Source organism: Pangasianodon hypophthalmus, chromosome 17 (assembly GCF_027358585.1).
Source record: "Pangasianodon hypophthalmus isolate fPanHyp1 chromosome 17, fPanHyp1.pri, whole genome shotgun sequence".
Taxonomy (NCBI): Eukaryota; Metazoa; Chordata; class Actinopteri; order Siluriformes; family Pangasiidae; genus Pangasianodon; species Pangasianodon hypophthalmus.
Genome location: NC_069726.1, coordinates 23,032,255 through 23,048,125, shown reverse-complemented (window position 1 = coordinate 23,048,125; position 15,871 = coordinate 23,032,255). Strand labels below are relative to the sequence as shown.

The window sequence follows — 15,871 nt, the reverse complement described above, 5'->3', positions numbered from 1 at the left end:
TTCTGTCAGAGATGTTCACACACACACACACACACACACACACACAGAGCATGGAGGATCTCAATTAACTCTGTCTGTACAACTTCCTGCCAAATTAGTTTTCATGCTGCTGTCCAGACAGCTCTGTTCTGGCTACTGTAGGACACCCTGTGTGTGTGTGTGTGTGTGTGTGTGTGTGTGTGTGTGTGTGTCTGAAAGAGATAGAGATCAGAGCTTAGGTCTAGAGATTAAGTTGCTGTTTTCCAGCGTGAAACGTCTTCGTTACTCCCAAAGATTTTATTACATGAGGAATAAAACACTCTGTGTCCTGCTTTTATAGTAAAATAATCAACAACCATTATCTGTGATGTGATGTGATGAAGTGGAGTTACTGCTACCACCCCAGAGTGTTTTATTCCTCTTATACCACAGCACTTTGCCAATTATTATATTTATTTATGCATAAATAATGAGACATTGTACTTTTTATCTGATTATAGTTACATTTAATGCTGTGGAACGACCACAAAACAAGTTAGTTCTCGTTCTCACTTAAGATATAAAAACGCAGCTCGTCGTGTTACTGAGAAAACGCAAAAAGTGTAAACTCCTCTGTCCTGAAGATGTCGGAAAACTTAAAGTAACAGCTTTCCCTCTGACTGTTACAAAGCGCTGACACTGGAGACTCCTTCCATAAATGTTAGATAAACGTCTCCTTACAGAAAACTTCACCATATCAGTGTTTACACACATCTGTTTCTGTGGAGCTTCTTTTCTCAGTACAGGACAGTGAGAAATGCTTCTTCTGTCATTTGGCCATGTAAAGAAGGAAAAGAAAGGAAGAAGGAACAAAAAAGAAAAGAAATATGAAAAGAAGGAAAGAAATAAAGAGTGGAAGGAATGATATAAGGAAAGGTAAGGAAGGAAATAATGAAAAGAAAGGAACAAATCAAAGAAATAAAGCAAGAGAAGGAAAGAAAGAAATAAGGAAGAGAATAAAGAAATTGTGAGAGCAAAGGAAAAAGTAAAAAAAAACAAAACAAGAATGGTAAGGGAGAGGAGATAGAAAATGTGAGATGAGAGTAAATAAACCATGAGAAAAAAGTGAAAAAAGAAAAATGAAGGGAAGAAGAGAGATGAGAGAAAAAATAAATAATAAAATATTTACTTTTTGGCTGGATTTTTTCCAAGAATTTTGAAAAATCTGTTCCTTTTTTGTTCCAAACCAACAAATCAATAAAAAAGCAGCACAAAGAATTCATAACAGACTATAAAACTCTAAAAGACACAAAGAAGTTGTTATATTTTCATTTTACTCGTATTGCATGTTTACAAACAGCATTGTTTACTTTTATGTACATTGAACAATAAAAAAGAAACTATACATTAATAACTCTGAGATTATAGAGACAGTAATGAGACGTAGTGATAAAGTTCATCCTTTACATTCTGGAATAAACCGAGCCGAGTCATCTACAGACAGCCTCCGCTGTGTTAACGACAAAAAAAAAAAAAGCATCCAAGCGTTTATTATGGCACATTTTTTAATACACTAACACAATCCTTCATTCGTACAACGCAGGAAAAAAAACCCCACGTTTACTGTTTTAAACGCCGTCACATTATTTCTTTCACATGAAAAAGCGTCTGTGTGGAAAAAAGAAAACAGAGCGCTTATAAAGAGTTTAATTACAGACCAGCTTTGAGTGTAAACAAAACCAGATCCATTTATTAGTGAGCTACACACCAACACACACACACACACTGCAGAACAAAAGTACTGTTCAGGACACAAAAAAAGCTGTAAAAATGAAAGAAAGAAAAATAGAGTATAAAGATTAAAAGAATTAATAAAATAAGGAAAAGAAAGAAAAAAATAAAAGACAAAAGCAAAATAAAGACATTGGAAGGAAAGATAGATGAAAGGTGGGAAGGAAGGGACAGAAAAAAGGAAAGGAAAGAAATGGGGTAAAGATGAAAGACAAAACAGAAATAACACTATAGGGAGGGAGGGAGGGAGGAAAGGAAAGAAATCAAAGGGGGAAAAAAAGACAAAAATAAAGACATATGAAGCGAGAGAGCGGGTGAGGGAGGAAAGATAGAAAAGGAAAGGAAATGAAAGAAAAAAATAACTAAAGATAGGAAGTAGGGGAAAGACGAAAGGAAGGAAAGGAAAGACAAGCAAAAGAAAGAAAGAATGAATGAAATAAGGAGAGGAATGAAAGAAGAAAACTAAAGGATGAAAAAAGACAGAGAAAGAATGGAAGAAATAAGAAGAGAATAAAAAAAAGGAAGGAAGCGAAAGAAAGAAAAGGAGGAAGAAGGATGGAATGGAATGGACAGCAAAGAACATAAAGAAGGAAAGGAAAAGACTACAAAAGGGAGGAAAAGGGGAAAGAAGGAAAAGAAAGAAATAGGGAAACAATGAAGGAAAGATGGGAAGGACAAAATAAATAAGGCAAATATAGAAGGAAGGAAATGAACACACACGGGGTGAATCTCGGTTCTCTGTACATCACACATTGCACCTTTTAAATAAATAATGCTGCTTTTTTCTGTGGATATTATACACGAGATAAAAGATAAAATTCAGTCGGACTTTTTATAAGTGTATAAATAAAAAGTAATGTATAAATAAACATCCAGAAGACGGCTATATGAAATCATCTTCTTTTTTTTTCTTTTTTTTCTTTTTTTTTTAAATTCTGGAAAATAAATTAGCGTGTATGTCTATATACAGTCTGAATACTGACTCTGCACTGGAGCCGAGTCGCACTGCTTCACACTCTACAGTCACGTTAATCTGTCTGTCCAGACCTTCCTCCTCATCCTCCTCCCCTTCCTCCTCATCCTCCTCCCCTTCCTCCTCATCCTCCTCTCTCTGCTTGCGGAGGAACACAGCAGCGCAGGAGCTCATGGCTTTAGAAGGGAAGAAAATAAGTCTCTTTTTTGAAAATGATCAATTTTATTCCTTCCCATAATAATGCATCTGAAACGTTGATGCTTTGTCTGATTCACGTGACGAAGCAGGCCAGGATCCACGTACGACGGGACGAACGAGTCAGTGGTCGACGCCTGCAAATGAAAAGAAGAGTGATTTCAATTCTCAATCATTCACATGTGCCAAAGCCACACCCTCAAAAACATGCCCTGGTCAGAACACCTGATGAAGGCGGAGCTTTCTCGATCAACAGGTAAGTACAAGTGTCTGGTTCTTCTGATTGGCTGGATGGCGATGGGCCACGTAATGTTCATTATCTCTTTGTTTTCAGAGCCTGGGGGTCGCCATAGAGACCAGGACCCTGATCTTCGGACGTGAAATGTTGATGATTGGACGCGATCTTGGATTTGTCCGTTCTTCAAATCAGGCATTTGTAAGTTTTATGAAAATCGCATGATTTATTGTTAAATATTGCTCAATTTCTAATTTCAAAGTCATGTAATTGCTATTGTGATTCCTTGAATTAAAAAATGTGCAAACAAAAAAACAAAAATGCCCACGATTTGAGTAAGCAGCTGAACTTAGGTGGAGTTAATATGAAATCTTTGCTAGTTACATACGTACATTTTTTAAATAAATTATTAGCATAAAGATGTGAGATATATTGCTATTGCCACCCAGAGCATACTTGCATGAGGACTATTAGACTATTAGATTTTTTGTCAAAACTGACTCGACGTTCACACTAGAAAGCGACTAGTGATTGGTAATTTTCTACATACGTTCACGAGCAACAACACAATAGCGACATTTGAATTGTCTCACTTTTTTTCCCCAAAAAAAAATATGTATGCAAATTAGGTATGAATCCATAAAGTGACAAATCCAAACGATTGTCTTGATTGATTCCTCGGACCGATCCTGTGGTGTGTGTGGTCCGACGTCTCTGCTTACTCACTCACAAATTCTGCTCAGAAGTTCAGTGTCTTAACCATGGAGCTACAGCAGCCATTCAGCTTATCCTGTCACAAAAAAAGTTCGGATGGAAGTAGCAGAGATCGTTGGTACCGCTGGTGAGTGTACATTGCTAGTACAGTTAGCTTGATTTGCTAATCTAATCCGAGAACAAAGTACGGAGCAGAGCATGTAACATTTAAATCCAACAAGCAGTTTGCACACTGATTAGTTTATAATTTAATTTTTGTTTAACTAGTTAGGTTTAGAATATATATGGCCAAAAGTATGTGCACCCCTGACCATCACACCCATATGTGGTTCTTCCCCAAACTGGTGCCACAAATTTGGAAGCACACAATTGTACAGAATGTCTTTGTAGGCTATAATATTACAATTTCCCTTCACTGGAACTAAGAGGCTGAAACCTGTTCCAGCATGACAATGCCCCTGTGCACAAAGCGAGCTCCATGAAGACATGGTGTGTGAAGGTTGGAGTGGAAGAACTTGAGTGTCCTGCACAGAGCCCTGACCTCAACCCCACTGAACACCTTTGGGATGAACTGGAACACCGACTGAACCCCAGACCTCCTCGACATCCCAACATCAGCGCCTGATCTCACTAATGCTCTTATAGCTGTGAATGAACACAAATCCCCACAGCCACGCTCCAACATCTAGTGGAAAGACTTCCCAGAAGAGTGGAGGATAACAGCATGGGACTAAATCTGGAATGTGAGGTTCAACAAGCACATGTTGTATGATTGTTATGGTCAGATGTTTGTCCACAAACTTTTGGCCATATAGTGTATATAGCTACTACAGAAAAAAATGCTATACTGGCCATGCCCACAAGCAACAGCAATAGCGGTCGCCCGATTCTCACAAAACATAAACTAAAAGCGACATGAGCAACTTGTCACTTCCTAGGGTGAGCTGGAACTACGACTACTACTACGACACCTACTTAAATTCAGTTCTGTTCACAATTTCTTTAGACAAGCAAAAATCTACCAAAACATGAGTGGAACTTCATTAATTCGAGAATTCAAAATAGGAAACTGAGCAAGAATAAAGAAGCTAAATCTTAGCATTATGATTTCCTGTCTCTGATTTAGTGTCCCGTACCCATGAAACTGCAAAACTGTACAAGTCTTACTACAATTTTTTTTTCTTTTCACTGAGGTTTGCTCTCCTCATTGAAGCTCTTTTTATTAATGGCCTCTCTAGGCTTCCGTTCCATTCACATTAGCCAATGATTTGGGTTTTGAGTCTGAATGTATTAGATAACTCAATCCGGCTAAATCAATCACATTTCTCAGGTGGATTCAAAGAACCGAAACCTGTTTTACATCAGCTTATGTTGGATTTGCTGAATGACATTTTTAGAGTTTCTCCTCCAAACAATAACATTTTATTACCAGAGATGTGAAATATGAAAAATATTGCCAAAAAATTTCAGATTTATTGAAAATCACTGACTGCACCTTTAACATTGTTTTTATTTGACATTTTTGTGAAGGTCACATCTTTTAACAGAGACATTGAACACTGAAATGCTAGCTCCGCGCTAATGGCCAGAAGGTTCGTGAGTTTTACATCCCTGAACTGCCAGAAAGCCCCTTCTGGGGTTCGAAAGACCCTCAAGCAAGACTCGTAACCTTCAAATGCTCGGCTTGGATTGGATCCTTTCTCGCTCAGAAAGCATCTGCCAAATGTATAAAGGCGGGTAATAAGCACATAAATCCTCTAGAGCTGTGTTAATAACATGCCGTCCTGCCATATCACATAATCACCTCGTATTTTTCAGTTTCAGGACTGAAACCAAAACACGCCTGGTCATGGGAGAGCTACGCTACTGCTACTGTAAATCTCTTCTAGCCTTGGACTAGATTTAATCATCTCCAGCATCTGGAGATCTCACTGATGATAGACAACACTGCAAAAGTTTGCACGCTCTTCGAACAAAATGAAATATTCTGCTTTTTTTCATATACATATTATAGTACCTTGCATAAATATTTACAATTACAATTTACAAGATTGTAATTTTACAATTTGGAACTTGATTGTGATTATATATCATGAATCTGCACAAAATAGCTGTTACTATTGAAATGGGGGTAAAATTAATATAGTTTGCCAAATTATTTACAGATAAAAAATGTAAAACTTTTGTATAACTTTTGATTGCATAAATATTTGCACCCCCCCTCCCCTTTTTTTCTGTGAAACCCCTAAATTAGTGCTAGTGTAGTCAGTCACCATCACAAGTGACATCATCAAGTGTCATAATTAGGTGAATGGAGTCGACCTGTGTGCAATTAAAGTGTTATATGATCTCAATATAAATACAAATGTTCACCTGGAAGAACCCAGAGTTCGTTAGGGCAAAATATTTGTTTCGGGTTTCACAAATCTTCCTTTTCTAAAAGAAATAGTCATGTAGTGTATGCTGTGATGTTAACAGTAAAAAATACTGAAATAATTTCAGTTACCAAAGTGAAGTAAACGTTTCTGATAAAAATATTCTCTAAAGACATGGATGTCCACTCTTACCGGACTACATAATGCTTCCATTTTTCCACAGTGAAAGCATGGGGGTGCAAACTTTCGCACTTATATCACAAATGATAACCTTGCTGTCCACCCCAAAAAAGATTCAACTCACGGACAGAATGCAGCATGCATCATCACTTTGCTGGAATGTCTTTATAGGATTTAATAGTTTATCCAGATATGAAAAGAAAAAAAAAAAAAAAGCATACAAATGTACAAAATTCTCGTAATGATGTCATCAGAGGTCTTTGTCTTATTTCAGAATTTGAGGAACTGCCTAAAAACACGACTCGTATGAGGTGACGGACAGGACAGGACAGAATCAGGACAGAATCTGAGGTTGAATAATCACTGATCATTGTTTTAAAGAAAATTCAATTCAATTAATATTATAAACTAGTTAGTGATTGGAAGGTTGTGAGGTCAAATCCCACTGGGCGTAAGTGAGGTATATCAGGTTCATAACCTCACTTAAGACCTATTTGGACTGGATTAGATTTACAGGTGGAAAATTACTGGAGTATCACCGGGATTTTAGTCTCGTCCAAATCCGTTATATTTTATGGAAAAATTACGCCATGTTTTCCTTCTATAAAATGAGCAGTAGAAATAACTCCAGGTTTATATATATTTATATATCCTGTCTGAATTTGTAAACATGCTGGTAAAGATTGCGTGAGATTGTGGAGGAAAAGAGGTTTTGCGCTTTTTGTTCAGTATATAGACGCTCCAGGAAGCGCTTGCTCTTGTCAATTGGCAGAAAAATGCAAAAAAATTTAAACGCAGAGCAATAAAATATAGACAGCGTTTAAAAGGACGTTTCATAGAAGTGACGCTTCAGGGTTTTTTTTTTTTTTTTTTTTTTTTTTAGGTATGTTACTAATACAGACATCGTTAACATTCAAGTTATGGTCATGTGACCTATTAATGAAGGCCACACCTACACCTACAACAAGCTCAAACAATCAGAGGTCAAAACAATCAGATGGTGTATGTAGTACGCTTGGAATTTTTAGTGTGACGATCATGCGTGCATCATGACGACACGCCCATCTCGCGAATCTTATCCCCTGCGAATCGATCAGAATTACTACAGACATATGTTCAGAAAACTAATCCCATCCAAATAGTACTGTAGTCATAGGAACACCAGAGCATTTCAGTTACCATCTGAAACCGTTAAACGTAAATTACTGTAACAGAGTGAAGCAGATTTCATTAAAAAAAAAAAGTCAAACGTTATCGCTGATGTCAAACTAAATTGATCAAATGTAACAAATCTTTTCACAATGGGCTCCAAGACACGTGATGTACGACCAAGTAAGTAGGTTCAGAGTAACATGTTTCTCTCACACGTACACACACTCTGAGCTCGTTGATCACATGATCCCCATGTTGAATACGTGCCAAAAACCACAAACATCAACAGTATGATTCACAAACACAGCAGAGTACAGTGAAGGTACGTCTCCGTGTGAACGTGTGCTCTTCACGTGTTTACATGGGCAACCTCATCGTATTACGTTAACTCTTCAGCCCTGATCGTGTACAGTTTAGAGTAAAGATCTGAATCCTTCATGGATTTTGAGGTTTAGAGAAAAAAAAAATCCAATTCCAAGATCCAGGACAAAACAAAACAAAAAAAAACCTCTACTATATCCATTTATCTTATACCACAGTGCTGTTGAACTTGTTCATTTGTTTCATGGACGTAACACAACACTAAATGTAACTAAATGGATAAAAGTATTATGTGTTCTTTAATAAATGAAAAATTGTAATCGTTGACAAATTGCTGTGGTAAAAGGGTACTATCTGATCATTTGTGTTACTTGTGATGATAAATGAACATCTGTGAAACCAAATACACCAGAAATCCTGTTGTTATAAATTACATTTGTGTCTTTTTTTTTGTTTTTGTTTTTGTACTAAAGGTGTGCAAACTTTTACACTTATTTACAGGAAGAAAAACACTAAATGTCTAAAAATAAAGGGCTAAAAATAAACAAAGTGAGAAGCTGATGGTGTGTAAACGGGAAATGGAGGTCAATAATACTGGGGTTAATGACCTTGGTGGTGCTGGGAGTATTTTATAGCGTGCTTTCGGGTAACTATTTAGACGATGTTTGTGTGTATCAGTTATCTAAAACTCAGAACTCAAACCTAACCTGCATTAAAACACTCAAAAACTCTCCTCTCATTGGTTACTGCACTAAACTAATAAAACTTTATTAGTTTTAACTGACACTCAGAGAGCACTGTGTGTGTGTGTGTGTGTGTGTGTGTGTGTGTGTTTTTACTTACAGTTACAGGATCCGGAGTGTTTGACCTCGAGGACGAGGCCTCGCGAGCAGGCGACCCGATGCATCTCACACTCACTGCGGTACGTGGTGTTGTCGCTGGCGCACACGCTGTCTCCGGGATGACTCTCGGGACATTCGCTCTCGCACACGGAGCATCGTCCTCGGCCCGTCCTCATATCCCACAGACACTTCTTTCCGCTTGGACAGCGGATGTCATCGCACGACTGGGCATCTGAGGACATGAATAAATGAGACACACTGAAGTGATCAGTCTACACAAAATGGAGTCATGTGTTGTTATTGCGTCATGGCTAGCTAATAAACACCACATTTTCAGATGAGGATTATAAGTGCAGCGCGCAGCTTTAAGAACTCGGGGCAGCCCTGATTGAGGATCAGTCCCATCCTGATGAATGTCATTACATGGATTGATCCCCAATCAGTGAACTTCCTGATCCTAATCCTGATCCCTAATCCCGTTTTCCGCCAGTCTCACCTATACACTTGCCCTCATAGGCGACCCCGATGGACCTTCCCAGAATGCACGTGGCTCGTCGGAGATGGCAGGCGCTGGCGTAAACGATGCCGTCGTTCCCACACAGGTACTGCTCAGGCGAGGTCACTTCAGGACACACGCGCTCACAGGTCACACAGTAGGCGTTGTTGTTCTGGTCCACCACGCAAGACGAGCTTCCCGGGCAGTGCACGTCGTTACACGTCTCTGTGAGGAAACGTAGTGGGATGATATTTCGATAAATGATAACACGGTGTGTTTTTTTAGTAGCGTCATAAGCAGATTGATAACACTGACCCTTTCCTGTGTTTGTTACACTTGAAGGATTTGTTTGTTACTGGATGCGTCGATACAATTTCATCGTAAGAGCACAATGCTGAAATCAGTAACCTACTTCATAATTACACAATCACGTGTGTTGAAGAACATTTTATTTATTTAACTCTGTTAATGTTTCCACTTGTGCATGTTCATGCTCTTAGCCTACTAGGCTTGTTCTTTAAAACATTAGCAAGTTTATTTTAAATGAAATGCCTTAGCTAGCTACATTAGTTAGCTTTGATCGAGTAGGATTGCAGTGGAGAAGATCGGGTTATATTTCAGTTCACTTTTGTACAACTGTAGGAAAAGTATGTTTTTGTTCACACTGTGTCTGATTTCCTCATTGACCAATAGCAGCTGATCATCAAGAACGATATATTATTATTTAAGAACTGTTATTTTGCACTGACCTAGCGTCATCTGTAGACATTTTATCTCGTCTAGCCAGCGTTTGCAGCTAGCAAAGAATCCCTCGTATTGGCATCAGTGCATTTGTATTACAGTTAATGGTGTGGTCAGTGATCTTCCCAGAAATGAGGTGAGGCTGTTTTAAAACCAAAGTCCAAACGAGTAAAGCCACTCCCTTTAGTGTTCAATCCGTTCAATTGAATCGTGTTCAAGCCACGCCCCCAAAACTGCACGCAGTATACCTATGCTGAGTGCTTTCTGAATATAAAAAGTATATAGATGCCTCTTTGTTCTGATTGGCTAGAAGTTGGTGGTCCACGTCCTGTCTTGTTTCTCCAGTTTACAGCCTGTGGAGTCACAGAGACCGAGCAGAGGAAAGAGTTTCTCCTCTGGTCTTTCATTTCTCTCAGGTGTCTCTCAGGTGTCTCTCAGGTGAACAGAGGATAAACTATTACCAAATATTACGCTAAGTGTTCTGATTTTAAAATAGCTGATGCCACCTTTAAGATGTTTAGTTCTGTTTTTTGTACTAGTTCATGTTAATTCATTGGTTTATTGTAAATAAAATGTAGTGAGGTTGAACATGAGGCACTGCTGTTGTATTTCATGTATCATCAAAATGCCTTTAAGTATAATAATGGGATATTTTCAGGATATTCTTAACCAGACCTTTTGAGGAGTGTGAAGTAGTTTGTGAAGTAGTTGTGTAATGCTACTTAAATAGTTTCAAATCCTGAAGTTTGAGACTAAACCCAGCCTGGGTTTGGAACAGATCCTAAATTCTTCATCAAACCTGGATTAGAGCTAACCTTAGATTAAATTTTTCGAATTCCATGAACAGTGTTAATCCATCTTGATCGGAGTTAGAAAAACAGAATCTATCAGGGAAACAGGTTAAATCTAGTCCTGGGCAGTAACGTAGGTAGTAAACCTGATCTGAAGGTTTAGAGTTCAAATCCCAGAACTTTACTGGCTACAGAGTTTAATTTATTGTTACGTAGTGTTCACAATCACAGGCGTTTGTACTCACTCTTGCACTTCCCCTGGTACTGGGCCACCAGGTTGGGGTATCTCCTGCACTTGGTTCTGCGGAGCGCGCACTCGTTGCGGTACGTGGTACCGTCCGAGCCGCACACCGGGCCCTTGAAGGTGTTATTGGTGCAGTCCGGAGCACACACACAGCGCGGTTTGTTTCTCCGGTTCAACTTGCATTTCTTCCCAGGACCACAGTCCACATTATCACACGTCTCTGTACAGGTCGCAGATCAATCGATCAGTTAGTCAAGCAGTCGATCCATCTCTGTAACACTGGTGTGTGGTTAAGTACAAAAGTTTGCGCACCCTTGAGACAGAATTTCATTTGTAATTAGACTGATGTGTTAGGGTTCTCATGGTGAATTTATTTTTTCACAAGTAACAAAAACAAATTAAAGTCACACATGTTATGGTATTAAATGTAAAATAAGAGAGAGATCTCATTTCAGACTATAGAAATTATATATAGACTATAAATGTTTTTTTTTGCCTAATGTATTGGATCATGGGTGTGTCTTGTTTCAGAAGATGCCCACATTTCCACGTTCACATTCCACATTCACTTTCCACATTCTCTCCTCTTCTCTGTATATAAATTGCAAATAATACATACCCTTTAAACCCATAAACTATAAGAGATGCAAACTTTTGAACTCAACTGCTCCTCTACATCCATTTGCAATCTACATTAAGGCTCATTTTTGTTCTTTTTTTTGGCAAAAGGAAGGAAATCTGTGCTGGGTGCGAGGCGTACCTTTACACGGTATGCAGTTTGGTGCGCCTCCGTGCATGAGCAGCCACCGGAACAACGTGTTGCTGGGAACGTCCTCCTCGGTCCACGCCATGCCGGGCCTCTCGCTCCTGCAGCAGTCCTCCCGGCTCATTTCAGACAGGTAGAGCATCTGACAGCGGCCGTTCTTCCCCTGCTCATACCAGCAGTTCCCAGCTGGAGAGAAACATCATGAGGAGAAATTGTTTCTCACTTGGGGCTTTACACATGATGATGAGCTGAATTTATCTGATTATGGAAAACGCACAGCACCGAGCCGACCATGGACTTCAATCAGGTGCTTCTTATCAGACTTCGGTGAGGTGGATGAGTTCGTCCAATTCCTGGTTCTTTAGTCTCACAATCTCAGAAATAAAGGTATCAAACTGTACTTTTTCTTGTTGATGATACAGTACCATCAAGAATACTTTTTTACCTGAGAAGGTGCACCTGATGTACCTTTAATTGTCTTTTTAAAAATGTAAAGCTTGAAAAGGTACGTCAGTGATCATTAAGTTCCAGTTATGTACCCTAAGTTATTTATAAATATACATATGAAATGCAAAAACACGTACCCTTGATAGTACCACAAGAAAAAGTACCATTTAGTACCTTAATCTCTATTAAATTTCTATATTAAGATTCATTTTTGTTTCTTTTTTTGACAAACTTTATATAGAAGAGGAAGAAAATCCCTGCTGCATCAGTTCTGGACCTTTACACGGTGTGCAGTTTAGTACAGAACATGCATCCTGCATGGTACCACCCCAACAACAAGAAAAAGTACACTTTGGTACCTTTATTTCAGATAGTGCAATGGACTACACATTTAATATTTGAGACGGGATGGAAATAGAGACAGTAAAGCAAAAAAAGCAGTAATTTATAAATAAAGGGCTAAATTTTCTTCTTCAATCTGCATTCTTGGATATAAAGGTACCAAACCGTACTTTTCATTGTTGATAGCATGGTACCATCAAGGGTACATCTTTTGTACCTTTAATACACCTTTAAGAATAATTTAAGGCACGTAATCAGACCATAAGAACCACTGATGTACCTTTAAACTTTAAAAAAAAGCTAATTAAAGGTGCACAACATGCATCTTCACAGGTAGAAAGAGTACCCTGATGATAGGACACCATCGACAGGGAAAAGTGCAGTCTGGTACCTTTATTTCTAATGGATTGTGCAGATGAGATTTGAGTCAAACTAAGAAAAGGGTGGAAATGGAGGCAATAAAGCAGGAAAAGCAATAATTTAGCACTAAAAAGCACTAAAATGTGTTTTTCCACAGCCTGGATTTGCACATATTGTGCATTTCCTTGTCGCTCAGTCGGTACCCTCATCTTCTGTACCTGAAAATGTGGATATAGTACCTTTAAAAAAGAGTTAAGGTTCATAACTGGACCATAATTACCTTTTAGAGTAAAGTTTTAAAGGTACCTTAAAGGAATAGTACCGTTTGGTTCCCATTGTTTCCTGAGACATGTCCCAGACCAGGCATCACTTTTGTTACAGAGCTGCCCATGACACTTGAGACAGTGTGTTAAAAGCCCATGCATGCACTACTGACATGCAATTTCCCGGAAATAAACTTATTACAGTTTAAACTCCTTAAAAATACAGCAGATACGCACGTGCAATCCGGTCCATAGTTACAACTACAGACGCACTGCAGCTGTGTGTAAATGGCAGATATTGTTATCACACCATCACTGATGTCCTTATATACAGAAAAAAAACCTTGGATCAAAGTGATAAAAAAGGAACAAACAAACAAACAAACAAAAAACCCTCCGCAAGTTTTGCACATTTTTTGCTTTTCTTTTTATTTTCAGTGCGACGGCAGACAAAACACTGCAGGTTTAAAGCTTCTCTACATTCACTTTCCCTGTAAAGGGACCAGAAAAGGTTTGCACCTTGAAAGATTCTTCTTTAATTTCTGATTTTTGAAGCGTTAATAAATTCATAAAAAAAAGCGCAAAAGGTTAAAAGTGCACGTCTCATCTCCTAACATCTCCTCATCTCCTAACAGCACACTGAAAAAGGTGTAAAGAAGTTTCTCAGAGATTTCTTTTAGCTCTGATCGCGCCAGGATTTCACATTTTCCTCAGTTTCCACATGACAGCAGCTATAACGCGTTATTACCGTAAACTCGCTGCTCGTCAATGAAGTGCGCGAGCCAGAGGAGAAGCAGCGACGGAACGCGGAGCATCCTGATCCCCAAACTAATCCTGATCCTGATCCTGATCCTGATAATCCCGGTGTGCTCTTCCTCACACTGATCCCAGCCCGGCTCTGTCATCCAGCTCACATCCACTCCCGCTTTTTAAATCTATAAGAGCGGCTGTGCTCCAGGGTTGCCAGATTGGAGCGACTTTCAAGTCAGCAAAGTAAAAAAAAAAACAAAAAAAAACTCCAAAATAAACCATGAGTCATTACGCTTCTGTTCACTTCCCATGCTGGCTGGGTAAAAAAATGGAGACTTGCCTTTATTTTGCAATTTATTACAAATAATAGAATTCCTAGAAGATTAAATGTGTTGATGCGGAGTCTATCCCGGGAATGGTCACTGATCCGGAGTCTATCCCAGGAATGGTCACTGATCCGGAGTCTATCCCGGGAATGGTCACTGATCCGGAGTCTATCCCGGGAATGGTTATTGATCCGGAATCTATCCCGGGAATGGTCACTGATCCGGAGTCTATCCCGGGAATGGTCACTGATCCGGAGTCTATCCCTGGAATGGTTATTGATCTGGAATCTATCCCGGGAATGGTCACTGATCCGGAGTCTATCCTGGGAATGGTCACTGATCCGGAGTCTATCCCAGGAATGGTCACTGATCCGGAGTCTATCCCGGGAATGGTCACTGATCCGGAGTCTATCCCGGGAATGGTTATTGATCCGGAATCTATCCCTGGAATGGTCACTGATCCGGAGTCTATCCCGGGAATGGTCACTGATCCGGAGTCTATCCCTGGAATGGTTATTGATCTGGAATCTATCCCGGGAATGGTCACTGATCCGGAGTCTATCCCGGGAATGGTCATTGATCTGGAGTCTATCCCGGGAATGGTCATTGATCCGGAGTCTATCCTGGGAACACTTGGATGGGATTCTGGTCCATCTCATTTGCACATCCAGGCAATTTAGCCTAGTGGCTTGTTTTTGGGAGGTGAGAGGAAACTGGAGAACCCAGATGAAACCCAGAGGAGCGCTGAGAGATCATGTGAAACTCTGCACAGACACTAACTCGAGCCACCCAAAAGCATATAAGACAACAACTCACAAACAATAAGCCAAAGAAATGTTCTGAAAATAGATAATGTGATGTTCCTGAGGATATGAAAGAGGCTGAAGACAGATGTAGAAAGTCTAGAACCCTTAAAGGTCCTCTATAGAACTTTACAAAAGAGTGTTTCCCTGTCAGAAAGAGCTTCAAGTCGAAGTGTTCCTGAAAAAACCTTTAAATATCCAAAGAACCCTTGAAGAACCCTTTTGGCTGAGTGAGAAGCTGCAAGTAATTAGTGAGGAAGGAGTCTCCAGTGTCAGTGCATCATAGCAGTCAGAGGTAAAGCTGCAACTTTAAGTTTTCCGACATCTTTAGGGCAGCAGAGTTTACGCTTTGCGGTTTCTCTGTAACATGACAAGCTGCGATTTTTTGGTATTATTAACTTTGAGAGAGAAAAAAGAGCAGCTGCCGAGGGAACGACTGTTTATAGCTGCTATAACGTAAACGAGAACTTGTGGACAAGCCACAGCATCACATGTGCCACATCATACGTCTTAATTAGAGTACTAAAGTACTATTTTAGAGTAGTAAAGTACTCTATCATAGACTAAATTACGCTTTTAAATGAATTAAACCTCGACATTTAGAAACAACTCAATAGAGAGGTGATATTCCCAATCTGGCAACCCTGTGAATCTCTTTTAGTGGGCGGGGTTTAGAAAGTTGCGGTGGGCGGAGTCAGGGTTGGGAAACACCACTCACTGACCGAAAACATTTTATCAGGTGACATTTATAAAGCTAGAAACTTTCCTCACTCCGTAATGTTGCGCAAGGAACCACTTTAGATCAA

The 15,871-nt window shown here is 39.4% G+C and overlaps 1 protein-coding gene across 2 annotated transcripts; it reads right to left on the bottom strand.

The window, feature by feature from the left end:
- Positions 1-1,275: 1,275 nt before the first annotated feature.
- Positions 1,276-14,106, bottom strand: fstb (follistatin b). 2 transcript variants are annotated; one of them, XM_026942775.3, is made up of 6 exons: positions 13,935-14,106; positions 11,769-11,960; positions 11,010-11,228; positions 9,233-9,457; positions 8,738-8,968; positions 1,276-3,054 (listed from the first exon to the last, which is right to left on the bottom strand). In XM_026942775.3, exons 1-6 carry the CDS (start codon positions 14,089-14,091, stop codon positions 3,041-3,043), a joined length of 1,038 nt encoding a protein of 345 aa, XP_026798576.3. In that variant the 5' UTR covers positions 14,092-14,106; the 3' UTR covers positions 1,276-3,040. The 2 variants fall into 2 exon arrangements, with proteins under 2 accessions (XP_026798576.3, XP_053097111.1); XM_053241136.1 differs by lacking the exon at positions 13,935-14,106 and adding an exon at positions 12,052-13,924.
- Positions 14,107-15,871: the final 1,765 nt, after the last annotated feature.

What these genes read in the sequence shown, in the direction of transcription:
- fstb (XM_026942775.3), bottom strand. Translation starts at nt 14,091, where the DNA reads ATGACAGAGCCGGGCTGGGATCAGTGTGAGGAAGAGCACACCGGGATT. An exon ending in AAACTGCATACCGTGTAAAG is followed by an intron (nt 11,229 to 11,768) that starts GTACGCCTCGCA and finishes CGACCTGTACAG; the next exon opens with AGACGTGTGATAATGTGGAC. An exon ending in CTATGAGGGCAAGTGTATAG is followed by an intron (nt 8,969 to 9,232) that starts GTGAGACTGGCG and finishes TCATGTCCTCAG; the next exon opens with ATGCCCAGTCGTGCGATGAC.